Consider the following 26,823-nt stretch of genomic DNA (forward strand, 5'->3'; position numbering starts at 1 on the left):
ACAAAATTTTTGTTTCTTTCTTTCTCTTTCTTTCTTTTTAATTTCTTTTCCTATTTTTATTAATTTTTATATATAATATGCCTTTTTTTAAAAACTTTTAACTTTTAACTTTAACTTTCCGAGTTGTTTCTCGAAATATTTTCCTTGCATTTGTGTTTGTTGAAATATTTTTTACGAGCCGCCATTATCATTTTCTCTTTTCTCCTTCTTAATATTCCTTCGCGTTCGGCAGGTGAATTGTAAAACGTTCCACTCAGTGTAGATTCGCTGAAATTTTTTATTTTCATTTTTAGAAATTAAAAAAAAAAAAAAAAGCAGAACAAAATCTCATATATCAAATAATAATAATAATAATCAAACGTTTTTGGTAAGAATCGTAATCGTACACACGGATTAGCGAGCAATTTTTTGTTGACCCTAAGGACAACCTTAATTCCCTACTTTTTTTAAAAATAGAATTGTACGAGAGAAAATTAAAAAAAACTTTTCGTAAAGAAAAGTTCGAAGCAGACGAAAAGCCTAAAAAAATACGAGCCTACGCGTTTCGTGGAAATGTCGAAAAATATTAAATTAATAATTTATTCCATCGATTTGAACATCGCTAATGTCAAGGGGTCTGTCTTTCCGCCACCGGACAAATCAAAAAAAAAAAAATTTCCCATAAACGTGGCAACGTGGTGCCCTTCCTCCCTTCCTCCCTCCCTCTCCCCCTCCCTTCGTATCCATTATGAATGCGGTAAAAAAAATTTCAATTAATTAATAATTCATGTTTTATTAATTCACCTTTCTGAATCGGAAGAAGTGTCTTCAATATAACTAATACTACTGCCACCGGTCGCAACGTTGTCTTTTCCCAATGAAAATAATTCTTGCTGTTGCTCCGCGACAGGCTGTTGCTGCGACGGCGGTGGCGGTGGGGGTGGAGTGTCTTCCCTTTCGGGAACGGTAACCCGTCCGTCCAAAACGTTTTCGACGGTCAACTCTATCGATCGACTGAGCCGAAGATCGTCCATTAGAACGTCAAGCGGGATGTGAGGAAATAATTGTTGAACTTGACGTGCCATTAAATCTATTTGAGAGGTTTGCATTACCGGAACCTGATGAGGACTCAGATGCAAGTGCGTGACTTCGAGTGAAAAACTCGGTAACCAAGACACGTACCTCGATCCTAAATTTATAATAATAATAATAATAATAATAATAATAAAACGTTTTATTTAAAAAAATTTTTTTTTTGTAAAAGAGCAAAACTCACCGTCGAATTGAAAAAAATGATTTGGAGCTCGGAAATTTCCAGGTAAATTATCCATGTTGTTGTCCAACCCGTGATCGAGTCCATCGGACATGTCGAGCAAACGAGTTTGTACGCTTAAAACCGTCCTGCAAGTCGGACATGATGTATCTTGTTCAAGCCAGGATTGCAAACAAGAACTGAAAACAAAAAGTGATGACGATGACGATGATGATGATGATGATGACAGACAACAACAACAGCAAAAAAAAAAAAAAAAAAATTGATTTCTTACTTGTGAAAAAGATGACCGCAGGGAAGTTTTCGTGCGCTGTCCATTTCTTCCCAGCAAATGGCGCAATTATCCTTATGTGCCATGAGTTCTTCTTCCGAAGCCATTGGATAACTGAAAAAAAAAAAAAAAATTATTATTATTATTATTATTATTACCTATTCAACCGACAACTTAACTGAACTAGGAAAAAAATTTTTTTTTCCGTTAACATTGAATGGGAGATTAAATTTATTTATTACGCAATGTCCCGCCGAACCTTTAGTTGTCGCATTCAAGGACACGTATTCCTTCCTCAAAAACAAACAACAAACAACAAACAAACAAACAAACGTATACATAATTCACGAATATTTATTATTTGAAATCAGGTTAAAAAACAATCGCAGAAACTCATTATGCAAATTCGAAAAAAAAAAAAAAAAAAAAAAAATTTAGCGCGCGTATTTTTTATATATATATATATATAATCTCCTCAACTTAATAACTTATTAATACCCCGCCCCCTCCCCTCCCCCTTAAAAACAAATAAATAATTGATAAATGGTGAAAACGCTTACTTTTTCTCCATGTGATTCAAAACCCATAAATAATTTTGATGTTTTCTTATTCGCCTTTGTATTTCGTGAAACAAATGTCGGAGTTGCATGAAAATAACGAGGGAAGCTATCGAGAGGTATATGTTGCTCCATATCAACATGTGAACGTGATGAAGGAAATCCAAAAGGAGAATTAAGAGTTCGAATATTAATTCGGCATAATATGCGAATCTACCCTTTTTCTCCCAGTTCAATGTCGGCCGAGCTTCCGTGTCTAATATTTCGTACAAGTAAAATATGTATTTTAATACGATGTGCAAAGCTCGTATGCTCAATTGAATGCACTGGAACAAAAAAAAAAAAAAATGGAACGAATACAGCCATAATTGTCAAGCCATTTTTTCCATTTTTACATAATGCGACGTTTCATCATCATCATCATCATCGTTTCTTTTTTTGTTATTATTTAAATACCGACTAATTGATTAATTAATGAGGAATAATGACGTAGGGGTAAATATTAAAACGAAATTAAAGAAAGGGAGTCGAAGGGGGGGGGGGGGAAACCTTCGCGACAAAGTCAAGGCAAGGCCTACCCCTCCACATTTTAAGTCTCTTCGGGGCTAAAAAACCTATGGTGAAGGTTACGTTTTTGGTTCAAAATAAAATTGAACGTATTGCAACATGATAAATGCGTGTGCGTGTGCGTGTGCGCGTGCGCGTGTGCTAAAATAATTTTTTTTTTTTTTTTTTTTTTTCGCAATCGAAATTAAGGACGAACACTTCTCGGTGTTTCGCGTCGTGTTATGCAAGTCGAATAAATTTCTAAGGAACATAATTTATTTGTTTATTTTTGCAAATGATGATAATTGTTTGGAGGGCCATATTAACACCGAAACGATCATCGATTAACCATCGATTTATCGATCGATCGATCGATCGATGGATCGATCCAACGGTAAAAATATAAACGCAAGATGTATGAAGAAAAAACGAAAAAAAAAACCCAAACCCTTGTAAAACTGTTTTCATTATTATTATTATTATTATTTGTTTAAGTGATTTTCACATCGTTCGAATAATTGATTGATTTTCTCGGAAAATTTGCCGTAAATAATTTTGTGTAAATACACAAAAGAGAGAGAGAGAAAACAACAACATTCTTTTAAAAATTCATAAATTTTTTTTGGGGGGCAACGAAACGTGTTAAAAAATAAAAAGACGGAGCGATGTACGGGAAGTATCACTTTTCATTTTTCTACTAAGCCCCCCCTCCCTCCCCTTTTTAATAAATTATTTGTAAAGCCGCAAGGGTTAAAAAAAAAAAAAAAATAAATCCGCACTCGTGGCATTTCCCCTTTTCAATATTAACAAAACTAATATAACAAATTAATAATTTAATCCTTCCGGTTATCGCGGGGAGGAAGGGGATGGATGGGGGAGTTTAATTTCAAATGCACCCACCCACGCACACACTCACCCACTTTCGATTGATTCATTTCGTCATTAAAAATTTCAATTAAAAACGACAAAAAAAAAAAAAATTCTGTTTTATTTTTACAGATTAGTCTTTTTTTTTTTTTTTTTTTATGGAATAAAATATATATTAGGGTTAAATAAATTTTCGGTCGTGATTAACGTCGCATTATGTAAAATGAACAAATAATAAAGACGCGTTTAAAAAAAAATTTAAAAAACTTTCACAAACCTCGGCAGCCATGAAAGCAAACGTGTTAAATCCTGTAAAATATCCCACGACGATGCAGGGAATTATCATGAGACCGGAGAGAGCAAAAACTCCGATTAAAAGACCCAAAATTCTAAAATGACCCCAAATCGTGGTCGGAGGTGAAAACGTAAGCTGAAAAAAAAAAAAAAAAGTTTCGATGAGTTTAAATGCATGATATAAACTCCGACGGCTACAACAACAACAACAACAACATCAACAACAACCACGACAACAACAACAAAATACATAATAAAGTTATATATTCCTTGTAAAGCGATGTAAATAAAAATTTTAGGGCTAAATGGAGTTGATTATGTACTATTCAGGTACCATTCAGGTACATTTGCACTTGATCAAATAAAAAATTAATTTTTTCGTTCAAATTTTTCCGCTGCATTTTTTTCCTTTTGTTATCGACGAATTTTTCTTATCGCTCTCTCTCTCTCTCTCTCTCTCTCTCTCTCTCTCTCTCTCTCTCTCACTCGCTAAAAATAAATCAGAGTTGATTATAAAAAAATCCGAATCAAGGATTTTCCTTTTTTTTTTTTTTTAAACGTAATTAAAAATAAAAAATCGTTTCAACGAATCGGAAAAACAACAATTTTCCACATTTTTCCATCTAGTACCTTAAATATAAAAGTTTAAACACGGAGAAAAATGTAAAGAAAATTATATTGATACTCACATATTCAAAACGATCTTTTCCCAATTGCGTGAGAAGATTTAGAAAACCCAAAACGGAAAACCAAGCGCACCAGAAAACAACTTCGTGAAGGTATTGAACGTTGATTATTCCAAAAACGAATATAAATCTGTAGAACAAGAAATTTAAAAATCGGTCTTTGATGTGCTGTTGTTCGGATATCCGTAGTTCTCCAAAGACTGCTTTTTGTATGAAAGCTCCCAGTAGAAGGAGACAGCAATAAGCCATGTTGAATAAACTCTGTGTGGAAAGAGAGAGAAAGAGAAATAATAAAAAAAAATTATAATTTATTTATTATTTTAAAAACATTATTTTATTTACCGACGATCCATTACGATAATTAATTAATCATTCCATTATTTTTACAACTTTTACCGGGGGGGGGGAGAGGGGGAGGGGGAAGCGGGGGGCCGGGAAACAAACAAAATTTTTAATTTAAATACTTTACAATGTATATTATTACAATGCATTTGTAATTTTTCTTTGTTTTTGTATATAAAATTACGTAACCGTTAAAAAAAAACCTTAAATACGTACTAAAGGATGATCGATAATAAAAATTTTCCGACTTGATATGAAAAATATCATCCGACATTTGTTATTTTTGTTTCGTGTTATTTTATCACGGCAATAAACGCAATAACACATTTGACGCACTCACCCACGCACACACTCACTCACGTCCAAACTAATCGATTGTCATTATTTATTATTTACTTATTTAATTTTATCATTCGTTTGCGAATAATTTTCCTCCATCACTCTCCGTCGTTTTCGTTTCCGGGGAAATCAAACAAGAAAAAAAAAAAAAAAAAAAAAAAAAAACGATTTCTTATACTTTTTACCCCTTTTTTAAATAATTTTTTTATTTTTTTCATTTACTTTTTATAGGCGAAAAAAAATTTTGAAATCTCATTTTTTTAAAACATTTCCACGATTCCAGGCAAATGTCTTCCAGGCATTTAATTTTTTAAAGTTTAAATTTTTCTCACTTGTTTTTTATGTAAACATTTATGTTAAATATCCAAAATACTTTTTCACGTTATTAAAAAGAAAAAAGAAAAAAAAGAAAAATCGATTTTCCAACAACGATATGATAAAAATTAAATTTTCTCTCTCTTTTTTTTTGTTTTAAATCACAAATTCCGATTATTATTATTATTATTATTATTATTTTTTGACCCGACGAATACGAAAAAAAAATTTTTTTTTTTTTTTTTTTTTTGTAATAGAAATAATTAATTTACATTGAAAAATAAAAACCTTGAAACTACAAAAACGTAGAAAGAATATAAAAGAAAAAAAAAACGTTAGAAGGGTATATAGTAGTAGTAGTAGGTATTTTGCAATAAAATTATTTATCGTCTGCCATCCACGATGTTACGACCGCACGATTATTGACCCCTTTTTTTTTTTTTTTTTTTTTTTTTTTTTTTTTTTCTTACCAACTACAAAACGAAACTCACACGCACACGCACACACAAAATAATAATAATAATAATTATAATAAATGAACAAATACAATAATAGTCTGTCCAGTTCTTTGCAAAAAAAAAAAATAATAAAAACAAGGATAAATTTTTTTTTTTTTTCTTTTGTTACAAAATATTTATTATTTTTTTGATTCGATAAAAAATTGGAGGGGGAGAGGAGATGAGGGGGGTGGGGAGGAGAGGGTGTAAATTTAAACGATTTAAATTTTTTTAAACGTATTACTCACTCTTATACATTTTATTAATTTAAAATATTGGAATTCACTTTTTAATTCAATAGAAAAAAAAAAAAAATCACTTTTCACAAGCAAGCAAGCATGAAATTTGTTTGTCTCTCACGACTTGTATTTTCCCTTTAAAATAATAATAATAATAATGATAATAATAATAATAATAATAATAATAATAATAATAAAAGCCAACGGCCATAGCGTGCTGGTCACACCGGTTCCCGTACGATCACCGAAGTTAAGCAGCATCGGGCGTGGTGCAAACTTGGATGGGTGACCGTTTGAGAACGCCACGTGCTGTTGGCTTAAAAAGAGCAAAAAAATGAGAACAAGACAAAGTAAGAACCAAAAACAAAATCTTGTTCTACTGTCGACCTGAGGCAGCTCGACGAGAACGTGAATTTCACTGCTTCTGACCCTGGCCACTCCAAAGATGTTAGTCACTGGAGCCGAGTTCAGGAGACAAATCGTTCCCATCGAATAAAGATGGACTCAGGAAGACTTTCAAGAATTGATGTGGTGCTATCTTATAATAAGTGGCACCACCGAAATTCGAGTATTTGTCCCTAAGGAATCGGGTAGAAACCTCGGATAAATACTTAAAAACTCCGACAAGTAGCCTTGTCGTGTTTAATGGTGGATAATAATAATAACAATAATAATAATAACAATAATAATAATAATAATAATTTTTCCACTCCGCATTGTGATTACGATCCCGTGAAATGACTGGAAACGTACACACACAAATATTTTTCATCATTCATTTATTAACGAAATGAATCAACACAATCGATCAATCAATCAATCAATCAATCAATCAATCACCTTTTTTTTATAATTTATTCACCTCGATAAAGTTCAACACAGGTAAGAGAAATTCTAGATTATTTTTGCTAAAATATAAAAAAAAAAAAAAAAAGATTCATTTTTACCATTTTTTTTATTGAAACGCCACGCCATTATGTACCGGAGGGAGAGGTGTGGGGGGAAGGGGTAGGGAGAAGGAAAATCCATTTTAAAATTATGAAATGATTTTTAACAATGCTTGAACACACAAAAACTCACCTTAATACCGTACATGATTATCATTTTTCGTGACGCGATTGTGATTTTCGAATGACAATTTTTACTTTTTCTATTTTTTTTTTTTTTTTACTTTACTTTTCTTTTACTTTTTTTTTTAACGATTTCGATTGTCAATAAGAATTTAGTGTACTAAAATAAAAATTCAATATATTTGAAACGAAAATAACTGTGTCACTAATAATGTACATAACTCAGCACTTTTTTTTTTTTGTACTTTTTTTCTCAAAATGACGAACGAATCAAGGCTTATAATTTCGTATTAATTTCCTTTTGTAATTTTTTTTAAATGACAATTTTAATAAAAAAATAACGCGAAATGATAACTGGGGAGGAGGAGGAGGAGGTGGCGGGGGAGCGGTTGTGATTATAAAAAATACTTTCAGATCGAAAAAAAAACAATTTAAAAATATCATTATTATGTTATACGTCATTTGACATTTCACAAAAAAAAAAAAAAAAATTAATAATAATAATTTCACGATGAACGAATTTCAATATCTCAATCATTTACCTAAATATTATTATTATTATTATTATTATTATTATTATTATTATTATTATTATTATTATTATTATTATTATTATTATTATTATTACAATTTTTTCCCTTATATTTATTTATTTATTTATAAAAACTATTATTATTATTTTAATGAAAGAAAAGACAAGACGAAATTATTATCATTTCCTTTTTGTATTGATGTCGCGATGATGATGATGATGATGATGGTAATGATGATGATGATGATGATGAATGCACACAAATTAATAAAATTTAACTTTGCATAATACGCGATAAGTGATTCCATAATCATTTTTCAATAACATTCACTAAAATAACAACAACAACAACAACGAAGCTAACAAAAAAATCTAATGTGCGTGTGCGTGTGTGTGTGCGTGCGTGCGTGAGTGCGTGTTTATCTTTTATAAAATAAGACGACATAAAAAAATTAATGGGACAAAAACAAAAACAAAACGAAACAAAAAAAAAAAAAAAAAAACGCTCTAATATAATCCCGACGTAAAGTGATTATAACTTTACCATACGACTTTTTATTATTTTATTATTATTTAAATAATAATAATAATAATAATAATGAATTCCAATTCGAAGTCTATACGTATGAGCGCGAATAAAGAAAGAAAAAGAAAAAGAATAAGAGGAAAAAGAAGAGAAAGAGAGAGAGAGAGAGAAAAAAAACAATTATTTTTAACCCAATCGTTACGAAATTTGTTGTTTTTTTGATTACAAATTCATGCATTTACATCCTTTCCTCTCTTTTTTTTTATTACATAAGCGAAACGCAAAAAAAAAAAAAAAAAAAAAAAAAATCGTCACATTTTGGCTCGTTTTTCCTTCTGCTGAACCCCCTCCCCTCCCCTCGCCCCCCATTTTAATTTTTCGTTAAATCATCACGTGAATAATTATTTATTCGATCATCTAACAGTAATTAATTATTTCCATCTTTGTTTAGCTACCAGAAAGTAAAACGACACATATATGCACACGAATTAAATATTTCCCATTGCAAGAAGGAGGAGGAAGAGGGGGAGGGGAGGGGTGAAATTTAAATATAACAATTATAAAAATTCAATTTAATTAGCAAAGAAAAAAAAACAATTAAAAAAAAATATGATTCGTTCTGAATAACAAAAAAAATTTTTTTTTGTTAAGGACGTATAAATTCGTAAAAAAAAAAAAAAATTTGAATTGAATTGAAATTCAATTCAATTACTTTAAGATGTTAATGAGACATTAAATTCCGACTAAAATAATAAATCAATTCAATTTAAATTTCGCAATTGGTACTTCTTCATAATTAATTAACATCGAAAAAATTACCCTCTGTTTTGAATTATCGCTCTCAAGGGGGGGGGGCGTTAAACGGCGGAAAAGATTTACATATTGTACCACAGAGACCACTTCTCCCTAACCCCTTACACCCCCCTCCCTTCGAAAACAAAAGAACCAAATGTTTCATTTTAAAATTTTCGATCGGATAAATAAAACATTTTTTTTTTCGGATTGAAATTTTAATTTCGGGGGAGGGGGCCTCTTAAAAAACAACAGAAAAAAAATTTCATTTTGTCTTTGTTTGATGAATGCAAATTAAATCCGTGCTCACAACGATTTACTTAACGATTTAATTTTTTTTTATTAATTTAATTACTTTATTTTTTTTTAATTATACCAAATTAAAAAAAATTTTAATTGATTAATTTATCAAATTTCACTATTACTCTCTTCCATTACTAAATAATAATAATAATAATTACTTTCTTTTCCTCTCTGTCTCTCTCTCTCTCTCTGACCCTTTTTCATTTACCCTAATGTAATTAAAAAAAAAAAAAAGTTTCGATATTGATTTTAACAATTAAACTTTCGTTGATGACATCACCATCACCACCACCACCACCACCCCCACCACCGATAAGAAAGACTTTACAAAAAAAAAAACATACAATTAAAAACTACCCTTATGAAACGTAAACATTATTTAATTTATATAAACATTGATTTTGTTTATTTTTCTTATTACCGACCCCATTATTATTATTATTATTATTATTTTGTAAATTTTTAATAATTATCGAATATATATAATAATAATAATGATTGCATACTGTTTTTGTTTATTATTCTACGCTCGCAAAAATTTTTATTTATTAGTTTTTAAACGGGTTCCATTTTAATAAACCCCATAAAAAAAAAAAGACGAACCTCACGATATTGTTTACATGACCAGCAGACGATTTATTTATTATTTTCTACAACAAATACCATAATTCAAATTTTCCACTTCCGGTTTTTTAAAATAATCGAGAAGATAATAATTTATAAAAACATTACGTTTAAAAAAAAAAAAAAACTATTTATATAATAAATTTCAATTTTTACGATTCGATCGATTTCCCTTTCTTTCCCCGTTCCTCTCCAAACCGTCTCCCCCTTCGTTTCGTTTTATAATTAAAAGAAAAACTTTCCCCCCCCCCCAACAAAAGAATTAATAAAGAATGTGTAGTAAATTAAACTGTATTATTATTATTATTCACAATATCTGTGATAAAAAAATATCTAAAACCGTTCGCACTTTATTATAGGTATATCAAAATATTTTAATAAAAACTTTTCTTTAAAAAGAGACAGAGAGAGAGAGAGAGAGAGAGAGAGAGAGAGAGAAGAAAAAGGGTAAATTTATTAGAAAAGAATAAAATAAAAATATTTCCCCATAAAACAATTCCAATTTTGCGACATTTAAAATTATACAATGTATACGAGAAATTGGCAAAGTCAATTTTTTTTTTTTTTTTTTACAACAAACAAACAAACAAAAATCAACAAACACAAACAAAATTAAACTATGTATTTCGCTTATGTAATTTTAAACAACGACAAAAATTTTTTTGAAAAAAAAAAAAATATTAAATAAATAAAAACGAATTTTTTCTTTTTTTTTTTACTTTTCCAGAACATCTAAAGGATAGCGCTATCGGTCAGCCACAATTTGCCTTTAGGCATAAATCCAAAAATTCTTTGGCACGCCACGTTTGTTTGTTTGTTTGTTTGTTTGTTTGTTTCATATCGGAGAGTTCAATTTAAATATAGCGTAACGTTTTTTTTTTTTTTTAAATCCAAAAAAAAAAAAAAATGTATCTAAATATACTCGATCAATTCTCTAACTTATTTAAATATTTTTTTTTTTTACACAATATTTACCACGCGATAAATCGTTTCGGAAAAAAAATCGTAAATAATAATAATAATAATAATAATAATGATTTTTCGTGCGAAAAAAATCAATTTCGAGTTCATTCATTTATTTTAAAAATGAAATTTATTTACTCTAGTTTGTTTATCGATCTCATATATTTTAAAAATAAAAAAACAAGAGAAAAAAGCCTTTTCGAAAACCCTTAAAACCCGAACCGGAAAATTTCTTTTCTTTTTAAAAATTTTCTTTTTAAATTTCTAGAAAAAAGATAATAATAATAATATTTTTTAAATACGTTACGATGTACAATTCCGTTCGTCCTTTCGCGATTTAAATCTTTTTTTTTTTATAGAATAAAGTATCAAAAACAATAAATGATTTGAATTCGAATTCGATATTAATAATAATAATAATGATAAATTAAATTTTACGAGCGTGTGACCTATAAAATTAAATTATCAAACGGTTATGATACAGTCGGAAAATAATAGCAATTGAAATTATATCAGACGTGGCGGGGTGGAGGGGAAGGGGGCGGGGAAAATTAACCGCGATTCCTAAAGTATTCAAAGAAAATTTCGATAACGATTTTATTAGATACATTAATAACCCATATTTACGAATGAACATTGCAATTAAGAAATTTCGAGTGATGTCACATACGAGGTCCCGTTTTACGTGGTGTATTACGTCACAGGAAAATCAAAATCGTTTTAAAAAAAAAAAAAAAACGCGAAACTTTTTTTCTTTTACGCGTAGTCGGGCTATGGTCACACAGAAACATGGCGATTCGATTTCAACATGATACAAACCCGCAAATCTACCAACTGGCACATGCATACATAACTCAAAGTGTAATTTTTACGCAAGGGGAAAATAATGATGATAAAATCAAAACGCGCGAGATTCCGATTATTATTATTATTATTATTTACCACCACAGCCTTGAGCCACTTCCATTGTGTATACACACACAAATGCATACAGGAGGTAATGACAAAAATTACAACAGAATGAGTAAAAAAAAAAAAAAAAAATTATTATGTGCGTTACCCTCAACACACAAAACTAAAACAAATTAAACAATAATAATAATAATAATAATAATAATAATAATAATAATAATAATAATAATAGTTTAAATTAACCCACATAAATAAAAACAATAAACGAATTATTTGAATTCAAATTTTGTCATTTTCCACATGAGCAAATAACACATTCTTGAGACAAAGGAAAAAATAAAAATATACCGGAAATACGGGTACCATTCGATTTTGCCAAGTTAAAATCCTCAACATTTTACCACGTTAAACAGTTCTCGGAAACTATTTCCTCCCTCCCCCTGCCCCCCAATTAATATTTTATTAAAATGTTTCGCGTTTAAATTTTAATTTTCAACATCGGAAATCATCCACAACACAAGGATGTTCATTAATTTCAAACCAAAGACAGACAGACAGAGAGAGAGAGAGAGACAGAGAGAGACAAATTAATAAATTAATGATTAAGAATAAACATAAAATTTAACGTTAACGTCCTTGAATAATAAAAATAACTTAAACTTGAATTTTCTAGAATTTTTTGTTTAAAAAATTATGATTTGGAAAAAAATCGCACAAAAAAAAAAAAAAAACCAGTTAATGTGCTATTGAAATTAATTACTCGCAATGCATTACATAAATAAGAGAGAGAGAGAGAAGAGTGGGGGGGAGGGGAAGAGAGAAAGAGAGAGAGAAAAACCAGTCGAATTTTATGAAAAGTAGTTTTTTTTTTCTTTTTTGTTGCCTTGAGCATCATCCATGATTTTATTTTTATTTTTTATTTTTTGAACTTCACCGCAAAAAAAAAAGTTTTAACAAAAACCACTTTACAAATCAGCAAACTTTTATTTCATAATAACAAATTAATTAAATTCAATAAGAAATTATTTAAATTTCAAATTATTTAATAAAAAATATTTCCACCATTTTTAAATCAAATTTTCTATTACTTTTACACACACAAAAAAAAGAAAAGGTTTCTCGAAAATCGATGAACTCTATTACTCTCCTAACGTTACCTAAATTCGAAAAATCAATTAATTTTTTTTTTTTTTTTTAAATAATTTTCTCCTTTATCCCGTTCTTTATTATTATCATTATTATTATAAAATGCAAAAAAAAAAAAAGAAAAACTGGAAAACCTAAAGATTTAATAAAATCTATACGGTCGTTTATTCGGGGTCAAGGTCAAGGTTGATTGCGTAACTTTCAGCATATTTCGTATCTGATAAAAACTAGGGTTGCTTTTTTTTCTTTTGTCGACAATTTATAATAAATATGGACTAAAAAATCCAAATTTTCCCCCATTTTATTTATTTATTTATATAATAATGCATAATTTTATGTAAGGACCAGTAATTTCGAATAAATAAATAAATTTTTTTTGTAATAAACTTTCCCTAAAGCATTTTAAAAAAAAAACTTGGTATTATTTACAAAAAAACTAGATCTCAAATGCCAGCAAATTATTATTATTATTATTATTATTATTATTTTTTTTTTTTTTTTACGCAATTTGGCCGTTATCAACATGTTGTTATTTGAAATAACAACCTTGACTATGAATTAAGAAGATTTTCAATTCATTTGTTTTTTTTTTACACAAAGTTAATAATTTCTTGCATTTTTTTTTTTTATATAGAATTTCTTATTATTCTTAACCCCCCCCCCCCAAAAAAAAAAAAAAAAAATTAAACATGTATCGGATTTTTTTACCTTGGAGTTATCGATTTTGATTTTTAACCCCCCCTTTCCCTCCCCTCCTCCCCCACCTATATATATATATAAAAAATAAATTCTAAATGAAATAAAGACATTAACACAAATTTTAAAAAAAATACTCTAATAAAAATAATAATATTCGGCATTGTAAGTATCGAAAATATTATTAAAATGTGGGCCAATGTCAACTTCTTTTTGTTTTTTTCTTCCTCCAACTCATTAGTATAGGGTTATCATTGTGACATGAGTTTATTATATATATATATATATATATATAATAAACTACTAAAAAAATAAAAAAACAAAACAAAATATGGCTACAGCAAGAGATAAAACAGAGTAATGCGTGTAGAACAAAAATTAAATTGAAAAGAAAAGATGGCTTATAACATCAAGTTTCGAATATTGAATAAAATATAAGTTGGCATGTGAAAATTAAAATAATAATAATAATAATAATAATGATAATATTAATGATAATAATAATAATAATAATCAAAAGTTGAAAAGTTTTTCTTCTCGACTGATTTTTAACCAAAATATAATTACCAAAACCACTAAAATAATTTAAACCGAGTGAAAAAAGAAATAAGAAAATATTTAGGAAAAAAAATTTCTTTATCGATAAAATATCAAGATTTAAAGTCATCATAATTAAATCAAAAGATTCAATCATTTTTCGAAAAAAATTTTTTTGATATGAGATAAAATATTATTTGTGGTAAAAGAGTGTTATACACTTTTATAATTTATAATCACTTCAATGATTATTAAATGTCTATCTCATGATAAAAATAAATTTTTACGATTCGAGAAATTTACAAGATTTCGACAAAAAAAAAATTATCATCATCTCTCATAATTTAAATGAAGTAATTATTGTTATTTTAGTTAATGAAAGATTTAGTTTATGAAGATACAATAAGAGTGAAATTCTAACAAAAAAAAAATGCCTAACATACATTTATTTTTATTTAGTTTAATAAAAATATTTAATAATGAAAAGTAATGTTGTTAAGTAATAATAATTATTTTGTTGAAATTTGTAATTAATTTTTTTGAATCTTGTAAAATCCTTTGTGAAAAGTGACAACTAAATAATAATTACATAAATATAGGTTGCAAATAAAGAATTAAAATAATATAATTAATTCAAATAATTATTCCCTGAAATGTAATTTGTATGAAAATATTCGATTGTGACTTTTTGCAAAATATTTTAATAAAAATTTTTTTAACATCCATATTAGGTAATTTAAGGCGTTTAAAACCAGAAGGTGTGTCTTTTAAAAAATAATATGATATTATAACTAAATAAAAAAATATTATAATTAGAAAAAAAAAAAAAAAAAAAAAAAGGGACTTACCCAAACACTAAATGGCTCATGAATTAAGAATTGAGCAGCCTTTTTAAATTGGCGGGCGAATGTAACATTTTTTGATTTTTTCATAAAAACTGATGGATCTCCTCCTGTTTGATCATCATCATCATCATAATTAACCATTTCGTTTCCCGATTCTGTTCCATTTAAAGGTACATCTGAATTACTCGAAACTTGTACAGCATAATAAACCGAAATCAATAGAAGAATTACACTAATCGCGGTGTAAGTTCTTAAGCTCGGTAAAGGAATTCTTTGTATTGCTACTACAGGCATTTTAATGAAATTTCATTGAAATTTAAATATAAAATCATCTAAGCCTGAATAAACAAAAAAACTTAAAAAAAGAAAATAAAATAAAATAAAAAAATAATAAAAAAAAATAAAATAGGCGCACACTTTTTTATTCGGTATATAAAAAAAAAAAAAAAAAAAAAAAAAAAAATTTCAAATCAACGAAAACGATAAATAAGGCTTAATTGTGTACAAAAACTTTTGATTAAATTCGTTTCCACACATCGAAGATCGCTTAAAAACTGACTGACGTGTTAATGCCAGGTCATTTTAACCCGTAATGTGAAGGGCGGTGTGGAGGACAATGTTAAAAAATATTTAATTCCGTAACTTTTTCATCTTTTCATAACTCTTCCTTTTCAACAATTTCACACCACATTATTTAATATTTTTAATGAATTTTATTTAAATAAAAATTTACCGCAACGTAAAGTCGATCAAGTTAAATTTAAATAAAATAAAAATTATGATTTAAAAAAATAAATTAAAAGTGCAAGTTAATCTAATAAATAGTTATGAATGGAAAAAAAAATTTTTTTTTAACAAATTTAGTTTTTATTTATATAAGGTAGAGTCGTTGGTTTACGTCAAGTTATTAAATATAAAAAAATGTCACAGTTAAATCTAGTTTTGGAAAAATTATACGAAGAATATTATAAGAAAACATCAACGAAACTTAAAATCGTTGATGCATATTTATTATATGTGTTTCTTACCGGCGTCACTCAATTTGTATACTGTTGCCTAGTTGGCACATTTCCATTCAATTCTTTTCTTAGTGGTTTTATTTCATGTGTAAGCAGCTTCATATTGGGAGGTTAGTTAACTTATTTTTTTTTTAATTTAAATTTATGATCATTAAATTTCATTATATTTGTTTTTTTTTTCAGTTTGTCTTAGATTGCAAGTTAATCCACAGAATAAATCTGATTTTATGGGAATAAGTGCCGAAAGAGGTTTTGCAGATTTTATATTTGCTCATGTTATTTTGCATTTAGTAGTTATGAACTTTTTAGGATAAATATATTTTTTTCTTTACCTGCACAAACTTTAATTTTATTAAAATATGTAACTGAGAATTATTGAGTGAAAATCAAACATTCTGTACACAGTAATTTTGTCCTGAATCGTCACGACTATAACCGATAAATGTTAAAAAAAAGTTTTCGCAAATATTTTTCGATATAAAAAAAAAAATTAATTTAGAAATATAAAATATCCTAATCAAAAACAATTTACTACTACATGGGAAAATAAAAGCTAATGTGCATTTACAAAATATTATTTATTACTCCTCAATTGCCAGTAAATATATGTTTATTACTTAATTAAAAAAAAAAATCTAAAGTTAAATGTAAAAATAACCTAAATAAAAAACATTGTATATGGTTACACAATATAAGTTTATTGAAAATTATAATTGAAATTAATTTTAAATTAATGTTAATTAGTCCTTAGATTCCCTGGCAAGTTTTGCAGCTGTTATTGGTTCTAAATTTTTAATACCATTTCTAGTAACTACTTGAACTTTAAAATTGGGCAAATTAATAACGACTCTTTTATGAATTTCTCTAATGCATTTCGAAAGAACTTCATATCCTTCCTCTATTGTCAAATCTAAAACCAAAATTTTTATGTCATAATTTGAAGTGCATTTCACATACATGTTAGAAACAAAATTTAATGTTATTCATAAATTTACAATTAAAAACATTATTAAATCATTTAAAAAAAAAGTAAAATGGATACTGTACTTACCTTTTCGATGTAATTGGTCCATAATGCTAAGGCAAAAATGTCCACCGAAACCATGAACTGCATATGGAGTTTTAACAAGTGATGCTAAATAATCACAAAAGTAAAGTTCAAATTCATCTGTAGTATCATCATATCCTCCAAGTAAAAGGTTAACATTGTAAGGAGTCTGAAACAGAATAAAAAATAAAATATTATAGTTTAAAATGTTGTGCAATGATAAATTGTTTGTACAGAACTTGGTATAATGTTCAAATAAAATATGTGAAAAAAAACTTACGCGACTTCTGAGGTAATCAGCAAGATTTCGACGTGTGAAATTTGATGCAGCTGAGGGCGACAGAGCATAACCGTTTCTCATTTTGTATAATTGAATATTTTTCGATATAAATTCGGAAAATTGTGAAGTGTCTCCAGAATCTCCACAAACAGCCATAACCATTTTATCCGTCAATGGAAATAATTTTTCTTCATCTAATTTACAATAATAAAATTAAAAATTAATTATTCTAATTCTTATTACGATTATTTGACTGTTAAAAATATTTTGATTGGAAAAAAAAAAAAAAACAAGCCGATAAAAAATTAAACTTACCGTTCTTCATAACTAATATACTCTGAGTTTTAGTCATATCCGCCGCTAATATGACAAAATCTTTACAAGACATACCCATAAGACATTCCATTTTATTAATGGTCTATTTATCAAATTTTTTCAGAGACCAAATAATTACCTTTAGTTAAATTACCGTCAGATACTTTACGCACGGTGAAGAATTTGTTTTGTCACTCCAAGAAGGCAATATTTGAATTTAAAAAAAAATGTTATGAAAGGAACGAAAATGAATAAAAAATTAATCAAGTATTTAAAATACATTTTTAAATAACATTTTTAAAAAAATAAATGGTTTTATTGCTTGATTTGTTTTTTTAAAACCGTATCGTAATTTTTTTTAGTAATTTTACGTTTTTTCGAGTAATAATTTTGGCGCCATAATTAAGTTCTATTGATCATTGTTGCGGCTGCCATATTTGCTGCGTAGAAGCATTGTAGAAATCTTTGACTGTAATTTTAGTTTATCGATTTTATTTTAATTTTTGGGTTAATTTTTTTGACGCCTGTAGGTATGTAAATATTTTTAATTTAACCTACCATTCAATTTTATTCTTATAGTTATTTTAAAAATTAAAAAAATTTATTATATTGTTCATTGGGAGTGACCTGTGATAAGCCTAAAGAGTGAATGGACTTCCAGCATGGCTGATTGAAATATGTATAATAAAAATTTATTAAACGATCGCATTTATGTAATTATTTAACAAAAAAAAAAAAAAAACCGTTTAAAATTTTAGGAAATAATATTTTTAATTTTAACCGTAATTAGTACTTTAAGGTATATAAATTTTTTTTTTTTTTTTTTTTTTTTTAGCATTTATTGAAGTCTCTGTCATACCCTTACGATTTTAAATATATATATTTACACATACATATATTTATGTATTTTGTATTTAATATTTGTAAATTAAATATTTAATTGCATTTGTTCAAGCTTTCAATTTTTTTTAAAATTAAAAATTTTTTATTTTATAGAACAATGGCAGTGAACGTTTATTCCACTAGTGTCACATCTGAAAATTTGAGTCGGCATGACATGTTATCATGGGTTAACGATTGTTTGGCGTCCAGTTTTAGTAAAATTGAAGAACTTTGCACGGGTGCTGCCTACTGTCAATTTATGGATATGCTTTTTCCCGGGTCCATTATGTTAAAGAAAGTTAAATTTAAAACAAATCTTGAACATGAATATATTCAAAATTTTAAACTGTTACAAGGTGCTTTTAAAAAAATGAACGTAGAAAAGGTATGTTTTTGTAAAATGGATTTTTCATTAGTATGTGTAAATGTTAAAAAAAAAAAAAATTTTTAAACTATTTCTTTACAAAATTGTTATTCGATTCCATTTTACTATATGCTCTCCAAGTATTTTATTACAATTATTAAATAATTTTTTTATATAATATAGCATTAATCACTTTTGAATGCTTTAATTTAAAATTCTTTCGACACAAAAAAAAAAAAAAAAAAATAGGGCATTTTAGGTCTTAGTCTTAATTTTAGCCATTTATTATTCTGCATCATGTTAGCGATTTCATTTATTGTTATTTAATAATTTTAATGAAACTCTCATCAATTTTTTTTTTTTTTTTTATGCAATGTAGGGTAGTTTGAAAATGAGAAAAAGTTTTTAATAATGTCATATTATCATAGCTAAGAGTCATTTTTAGAATTTTTATTTTTCCAGTTAATCCCTGTAGATAAATTGATCAGAGGAAGATTTCAAGATAATTTTGAATTTCTTCAATGGTTTAAAAAATTTTTTGATGCAAATTATGATGGCAGAGATTATGATGCATATGAAGCACGAGGGGAAATAGCGCTGGGTGGTGTTGATAATAAAAATACAGGAAATGTGGGGTCTCGTAAGGCTTCCCAAGGCCGGCCTTCCCAGCAAATGCGGCAACCCGGTGAATATAGATATACAAAAAAAAAATATTTATCGTCAGTGGGCTTGCAGCAGCACTCTGCTTCTTTTTTTTTTTTTTTTTTTAAATGCAAAATTTGCTTGTAATTTTTTTAAAGCATGATTTATTATTTAGACGAAAGTTTTTTAGGTTAGGTTATGAACTGTCATTCGTTTTGTTTAGTCGGTTATCACAAATTTAATCGTAGATCAGAGAAAGCTGTTCTTTTTAGTGTTTTATTAGTTTAAAATTTTAAATTTGCTTTTAGTAATTCATTAGTATTGTTTACAAAAAAGAAACTAAAGAAGAAGTTTTAAGTAATCCCTTTCAAATTTTTCATAGTGATGATTATTAACGAATAATTGAATTGATATCGATTATGAAATAAAATATTGTTAAAGTTAATAATAATAATGATGCATTGAATATACACAGCGAAGGAGTGTGTGTGTGCGTGCGTGTGTGCGCGTGTTTGCTTTTTATTAGAGCTTTCTTAAATTATGTTTTATATGGGTTGCTTTCTTTATGTAGCAGGGAAGGCTGGAACAAAAGTACACCCATGATTTGCCCAAAAAAAAAAAAAAAAGAAAAGAAATAAGAAATGTGTTTATTAATTTTTTTGATTATGTTTGTATCCTGTTAAATATTTATTTTTCAGATTATTCTTCGTGTATATATATATTAAAGAATTGAAGGAGTTGGTTTCGCTCTCAATATGTTTTTATAAAAAAAAAAAAAATTATTTTTAAATGTATTGTCAATTTTTTTTTTTTTTTTGGTGTTACGTTCCAGATCGTTCCCATAGATAAACTTGTTAAAGGAAAATTTCAAGATAACTTTGAATTTCTTCAATGGTTCAAAAAATTTTTCGATGCCAATTATATAGGTACCGCATATGATGCTTTGGCAATGAGAAATGGGGAGCCGATCGGTTGCGGAGGGACCGCAACCAAAACAACCGTCACCAAAACAATTAAACAATATAATACTCAGACTAAGCCGGTTGGAAAACCTAGTGGGTTTACTTTTGTTTTTGTTTTTTCTTTTCAATAATAATAATAATAATACATTTTCTTTATATCGTGGTGGGCTGTGTTGGGCTAATTCCTTTACTGCCATATCAGGTCTTGTAGCCTTGAGGGCGGAGGTTGGTCGGTCGGTCGGTCGGTCGGTCGGTTGGTTGGTGTGTCTTTTCGAAACCAAAAATCGTCTGAAATAATTTTCTAAAAAAAAAAAAACTTTTTTTAAAAACTAAAAATTTTTTTAAATCAATTTTTTTTTTTACGATTTATTTTTTATGTGACAGGGAAAAATTAATTAAATTCATTTTATAGAGTAGTTTTTAACCGCTTAAAATATGTACCATTGAAAAAAAAAAGATTTTATTTATTTTTTATTTATTTTTATTTAGACTTATTAATCATTATTATTATTATTATTATTATTATTAGTTATTATATTTTGTACGAGTTTGTATTAAATAATAATAATAATAATAATTTATAGCTGCATGCGTTTGCTTTTTATTAAATAAGTAAAAATAAATAAATTAATTTTTATTTTTTTGTTTTTTAAAGCAAATAACACGCTTAAGTAAAGTTTTAAAAAATTTGTTTTTTTTTTTTTTTTTTTTTTTTCCAAGTGTTTATTTTTAAAGACGATAATAATAATAATAATAGTAATAATAATAATGATTATTGTATTTTTAGCATCTGCCGTCAAACCACAGGCAAACAACCGGTCCATTTTTCCAAAATCCCAGCTTCCCACTCAAAGAGGTGATACAGGTCGTATAGATGAACTCAATGCTCAGGTTAGTGACGCGGACGCGTGACGTCATGTTGGTTTTTACAATTTCATCATCATCATCATCATTATTATTTATTTATGTTTTTTTTTTTTTTTTTTGTTGTCAAGGTGGCAGAATTGAGAATTGCCGTAGAGGGATTGGAAAAAGAAAGAGACTTTTACTTTAACAAATTACGTGATATCGAAGTTATGTGTCAGGACGAAGATGATGTTGATTCGAAAACTCCGATAATAAATAAAATATTAGAAGTACTTTATGCGACTGAGGTAAATAAATCAAATCAAATCCAATCAAATCGTTTTTTTTTTTCCTTTGTGAACAACAAACAAAAAGGAAAGGTTTTAATATTTAAACCTTTTTTTTTCTTTACAGGAAGGATTTGCACCGCCGGATGAAATAGAAGAAGATCAATTATCTGCCGGAGACGATAAGGAATATTGATGTATTAAAAATTCCTTTAAAATTTAGGAAACTAAATTAAATAAATTTAAAACGCGCATCATGATGAAAAAATTTACACACAATTAACTAAACAAACAAAACAAACAAACAAACAAACAAACTAAAAAAAAAAAAAAAAAAAAGCTAAAAACTAAAAAAAAACTAAAAAAATGATATTATTACTTACTTTGTACGGCCATTCATTACTTTATTTTATTTTTTTTTTAATTTTTGTATTATTTTTTTTTTTTTTTTTGCGTTTCTTTTTTTTCTCTCTCTTTCTCTTTCTCTCTCTCTCTTTTTCTCTTTTCTATCATTCTATCTTTCTCTGAAAAAAAAAAAAAGAAAAAAAAAAAAAATTTTTTTTTAATTTAAAAAAATATTAATAACGAAATTATAACAAGTGTTCTTAAAAATAATAAAAAAAAACAATTTTAATTATTATTATTATTTTTTTTTTTTCGTTATGTTTTCGGGGGATAAATATATATATATATATATATATAATGATGATGAAACAAACGACAACAACAACAAACAACCAAAAACAAAAACAAACAAAAAAGAAAAAGAAAATGATCAAAAAAAATTTTTTTTTTTCGTATTTAAAAAAAATATCATTATTATTATTAAAAAACATCATTTATTACGATTTTGCTTATTAATTAATTATAATATTAATAATAATAATAATAATAATAATAATAAATTATATAGAATTATATATATAATTAAAATTGTTTCTGTTTTTGAAATAAATAAATATTTATTATTAAAAAAGGAAAATGATAATAATAATAATTAAATAAATTAGTAAATATTTATATTTTTTAAATAAATAAAAAAAGGTTTTCAAGAGCTGGCATTAGAAATTTATTAATAATAATGATAATGATAAAAAGAGAAGAAGAAGAAGAAAGAAGATAAAATTGTGCTTAAAGCTTAAATTATTTTTGCTCATAATCCATAAATAATTATGGAGAAAAAGAAAAAATAAATTCCAGAAAAAAATTTTAAAAAATTCGCCAAAGTTATTATAGAAAAAAATTATTATTATTATTATGGTCACTCTTAAACACGACAAGGCTCTTATTTGTCGGGGTTGTTAATTATTATTATTATTATTATTATTATTTTTAATATCATAATTATAATTAATTAATTAATGTTTAAAATTTTATTAAATAATTTCCCCCCCCCCTCTCTCTCTCTCTTTTTTTATTAATTTATTTAATTATTATTAATATATAACTTACCATTCGAAAACTGGAGAGCAAAAAAAAGTGGAAAATGGCGTCAAAAAAATTATTATTATTATTATTATTATTTTTAATTAATAAGTTATTGATTTAATAATATTTATTATTAATATTATTATTATCATAATAAATTTTTAGATTTAATTTGATTTTATTTATATTTAAAGTGGAATATCACTTTTTTTATTATTTTTTATTATTTATTATTATTATTATTATTATTTGGAATAATAAAAAATTTGTACTTTGTTTTTAATGTTTTATTTTTATTTATTTTGTTTATTAATTAATAAATAATTATTAATTTGAATTATTGATTTAATAAAGAGAAAAATAATTGGATGCGATTTAAATGATGAGAAAAAATTAATAATCCCCCCCCTCCCCCCACGTCCATAATTTATTATTGAAACGTCATCAAAATTTTATTCTTTATTTATTTATTTATTTATTAATTAATAAGTATTGTGTGAGAGTATTAAACAATTTCTTTTATTTTTCTCTAATTTATATTTTGTTATTATTATTATTATTAATAAATTTTTAACTTTATTGTATTTATAAAAACATTAAAATGAAATCACGTGATCATCAATTAATAAAAAAAAAAAAAAACATTCTTTTACATTATCATTATTATTATTTATTTATTTATTAATTTCCTCAAGTATTTGTATCGTTTATTATTATTATTATTATTAAGGTTTTTTTTTTGAGAGAGAGAGAGAAATAAATCTTATCTAAAATTTCATTTTAATAATAATAATATTATTTTAACTACAAATAATTAAGACTAAATTTAAAAAAATAATAATAATAATAATAATAATTAAAAATCACAATTTAAAATTACAACCTAATACTATTTATTTATTATTATTATTATCCGTGGTGAATATCTGCATCATCATTGTCATCTTCTCCCTCGGCGTTATATACCTCATCGTTATCATCATCATCATCATCATCTTCATCATCATCTTCTTCTCCGTCACCCTTTTCGTAATCGCTTACGTTTTCATATTCCCCATCGTAATCATCATCATCATCATCATCATCATCGTCTTCTTCTTTTTCTTCTCCGTCGTCGTCGTCATCGTCGTCATCATCATCATCACCATCATCATTGTCATTTTCTTCTTCTTCTTCTTCCGTATCGACATTTTGTTTTTCACTCTTCTGCTCTCCGATATCTTTTTTAATTTTCTCCTTTATACTTAAAACTATTGGAAAATTTTTATAATAAAAATATCAGAAAAAGAAAGAAGAAAAAAAAAAAAATACTTACTTGTTGTCGTGGAAGGATTCGTGTTTCCACTAAAATTAAAAGCCGGCTTAGAATTATTTAAACCGAATTTGATTGCGTTTTGAGCGTCGTTTCCGAAAGCTTTCCCAAAATTGAATTCTGGTTTTTTCAACGATGATGATGATGATGATGATGAAAAAGGAGTTTTCATTTGAGTACAAGAAGAATCCGGCTGAAAAGGTTTCGAATAAGGTTACAAATGATGATAATAATAATATATATTAATAAATACGCGCACACGCAAATTTTACTTCATCTTCCGCGTCGCAACCGACGCATCCCGGACAATCCCGTGCTTGAAGGTAGGAATAAAAATTGGGGGGCAAATGTAACGAAGCAGCTTTTTCCCTTTGTTCGGCCGTCACTTGATTTTGAAAAACGACCGTTATGTCGTCATCAGACTTTTTAACCAGGGGAGTCCCCCCTTTTTCCTTGATTGATTGTTTCGCGTTGTCCAAAGATTGACTGTTGTTGAGTGAAGCAAATGAAAAATTTTTCATCGTTTCCGTCGTCGATTCGTCATCACCACCGGCTAAAAATTTGAAAATTTTCAAAAAACATTATGTAATTTATCAAATTTTCCATGATCCGCGCGTATGGCATACCTTTTTTGATCGGCGTCACGGCGACATTATTTTTGACGTCATCGAGTGCTTTCATGAATCCCGAAGCGATTTCGGGTGTTTTGAATCGAATGGCAAACATGTCGTACTGAACTTCGCCGTCTGAAAAATCCGGTGCCGTCCACTGCCACGATTTTTCATCTTTTTTAATGAATTCAATGTCGGATGTGACGTAATGATTTAAACAAACTTTTAATACGACGTCCCGACGCATCAATAACCTATTGCATGAAAATTTATTTAGTTAACCAAAAAAAAAAAAAAAAAAAAATTTTTGTTTTCCTTTTTCCACGTTGCTGACACGTCGTTCAATAATCGGCTCGTACCTTATTTTCCTCGTTTCCTTATGTTTTAAAATTTTAACATCTCCTATTCCTCTTTCCCTCCATTCTTTTATATCCTTTTCTTCATCCTTGTAAAACCTATACAATTTACATCTTTGCTCGTACATTAATTCTTCATCTTCTTCTCCGGTAGGTAACTTTACCTAAAATTAAATAATAATAATAATAATAATAATAATAAGAAATAAACTGGAAATTTTATTTACTTACTTTTTCAGGGGTTGCGGCGTTTGTTTGATCGTTGGCTTCGGTTTTTTCCGGGGAGCTCTCGGATTTTTCGTAGCTCTCCGATAGCTTTTCTTGGCGAGGAGATAAACTTTGATTTTTATTACTATCGTCTCGTACGACCATAGAGAAAGAAAATTTATCTGTAATTTAAAAACACACACACGCACACACAGATTATTAAAACCCAACGTCTTGAAGAAAATTAACAAAAAGAATGATACAATCATTGTACCTTTTTCTTGCAGCTTCAAATTCGACGACCCAAAACTGAATTGAGTAGGTTTTTCCGAATCCGTTTTAGGCGTGCCAAAGACAAAATTAGATTTACTTAAAGACGTTCCCCCAAAAATGTTACTTGAATTACTTGTCGAAAAATTACTGGAATTGGGTTGAGAGGTGTTGGGAGAATTCGATAAATTTGAAGAGCTCGGCGCCATCGAGAAAGTTCCCGTGTTCGTCACATTAGCGTTTGTGGTTGAAGAGGAGTTTGAAACGTTACTTCCGAAAATATTACCACTCGTTGAAAACGTGTTGTTGGCTCCACCAAAAGTATTTACAGTAGAACCACCACCGAAAACGTTGCCTGTAGTCGCAGGAGCACCACCGAAAACATTGCCTTTAGTTGCAGGAGCACCACCGAAAACATTTCCTGTGGGTGGAGTAGCACCACCGAAAACATTTCCTGTGGGTGGAGTAGCACTACCGAAAACATTGCCTGTAGTTGCAGTACCAGCGCCAAAAATATTTTTGCTTGCAAATACGGGAGCGCCACCAAAAACACTGCTTGCAGTAGCACTGGCACCCCCAAAAATATTACTGTTCGTGGTTGTAGTAGTGGTACCACCGAATACACTACTAACGGTAGTTGTAGTGGCACTACCAAAGGAACTTTTTGTGACGGAAATTGTTGATGTTGTGTTGGGCAAAGTTTCGCCTCGAGTTGAAACGGGATTCTTGATACCAAAAGAAAATTCAGTTGATGGCTTGGAAAAAGACGGATTTGAACTTGCACTTGAAACGTTTAACGCACCACTATTCGCCGTGCTTTGCGTAGATGGAGGTATACCAAAC

The 26,823-nt window shown here is 27.7% G+C and overlaps 5 protein-coding genes across 5 annotated transcripts in view; 2 read left to right on the forward strand and 3 right to left on the reverse strand.

The window, feature by feature from the left end:
- Nucleotides 1-779: 779 nt before the first annotated feature.
- Phum_PHUM477810 (Autocrine motility factor receptor, putative) lies at nucleotides 780-15,445 on the reverse strand (the record flags this gene model as incomplete). Its single annotated transcript, XM_002430372.1, has 8 exons — nucleotides 780-1,168; nucleotides 1,256-1,431; nucleotides 1,527-1,637; nucleotides 2,084-2,406; nucleotides 3,771-3,923; nucleotides 4,477-4,734; nucleotides 15,155-15,193; nucleotides 15,245-15,445. 8 exons carry the CDS (start codon nucleotides 15,443-15,445, stop codon nucleotides 780-782), a joined length of 1,650 nt encoding a protein of 549 aa, XP_002430417.1.
- Nucleotides 15,446-16,072: 627 nt separating this feature from the next.
- On the forward strand, nucleotides 16,073-16,484 carry Phum_PHUM477820 (Dolichyl-diphosphooligosaccharide--protein glycosyltransferase subunit DAD1, putative; the record flags this gene model as incomplete). Its single annotated transcript, XM_002430373.1, has 2 exons — nucleotides 16,073-16,280; nucleotides 16,354-16,484. The coding sequence occupies 2 exons, from the start codon at nucleotides 16,073-16,075 to the stop codon at nucleotides 16,482-16,484; spliced, it is 339 nt and encodes a 112-aa protein (XP_002430418.1).
- Nucleotides 16,485-16,910: 426 nt separating this feature from the next.
- Nucleotides 16,911-17,904, reverse strand: Phum_PHUM477830 (proteasome subunit beta type, putative; the record flags this gene model as incomplete). The annotated part of the gene is made up of 4 exons (XM_002430374.1): nucleotides 16,911-17,080; nucleotides 17,222-17,387; nucleotides 17,499-17,692; nucleotides 17,814-17,904. 4 exons carry the CDS (start codon nucleotides 17,902-17,904, stop codon nucleotides 16,911-16,913), a joined length of 621 nt encoding a protein of 206 aa, XP_002430419.1.
- Nucleotides 17,905-18,813: 909 nt separating this feature from the next.
- Phum_PHUM477840 (uncharacterized protein) lies at nucleotides 18,814-21,992 on the forward strand (the record flags this gene model as incomplete). Its single annotated transcript, XM_002430375.1, has 7 exons — nucleotides 18,814-19,080; nucleotides 19,522-19,744; nucleotides 19,925-19,983; nucleotides 20,534-20,756; nucleotides 21,421-21,554; nucleotides 21,659-21,817; nucleotides 21,924-21,992. 7 exons carry the CDS (start codon nucleotides 18,814-18,816, stop codon nucleotides 21,990-21,992), a joined length of 1,134 nt encoding a protein of 377 aa, XP_002430420.1.
- Nucleotides 21,993-24,596: 2,604 nt separating this feature from the next.
- Nucleotides 24,597-26,823, reverse strand: part of Phum_PHUM477850 (ran-binding protein, putative) — a gene marked incomplete at both ends in the record, with an annotated part of 9,733 nt that continues 7,506 nt past the window's right edge. The window contains 6 exons of the mRNA XM_002430376.1: nucleotides 24,597-24,656; nucleotides 24,809-25,089; nucleotides 25,163-25,401; nucleotides 25,507-25,667; nucleotides 25,735-25,892; nucleotides 25,985-26,796. Of these exons, the coding sequence (XP_002430421.1) occupies nucleotides 24,597-24,656; nucleotides 24,809-25,089; nucleotides 25,163-25,401; nucleotides 25,507-25,667; nucleotides 25,735-25,892; nucleotides 25,985-26,796 (1,711 nt within the window). The remainder of the gene's footprint in view (nucleotides 24,657-24,808; nucleotides 25,090-25,162; nucleotides 25,402-25,506; nucleotides 25,668-25,734; nucleotides 25,893-25,984; nucleotides 26,797-26,823) is intronic.

The sequence above is a fragment of the Pediculus humanus genome, genomic scaffold (genome assembly GCF_000006295.1).
Source record: "Pediculus humanus corporis 1103172108254 genomic scaffold, whole genome shotgun sequence".
Classification (NCBI taxonomy): domain Eukaryota; kingdom Metazoa; phylum Arthropoda; class Insecta; order Psocodea; family Pediculidae; genus Pediculus; species Pediculus humanus.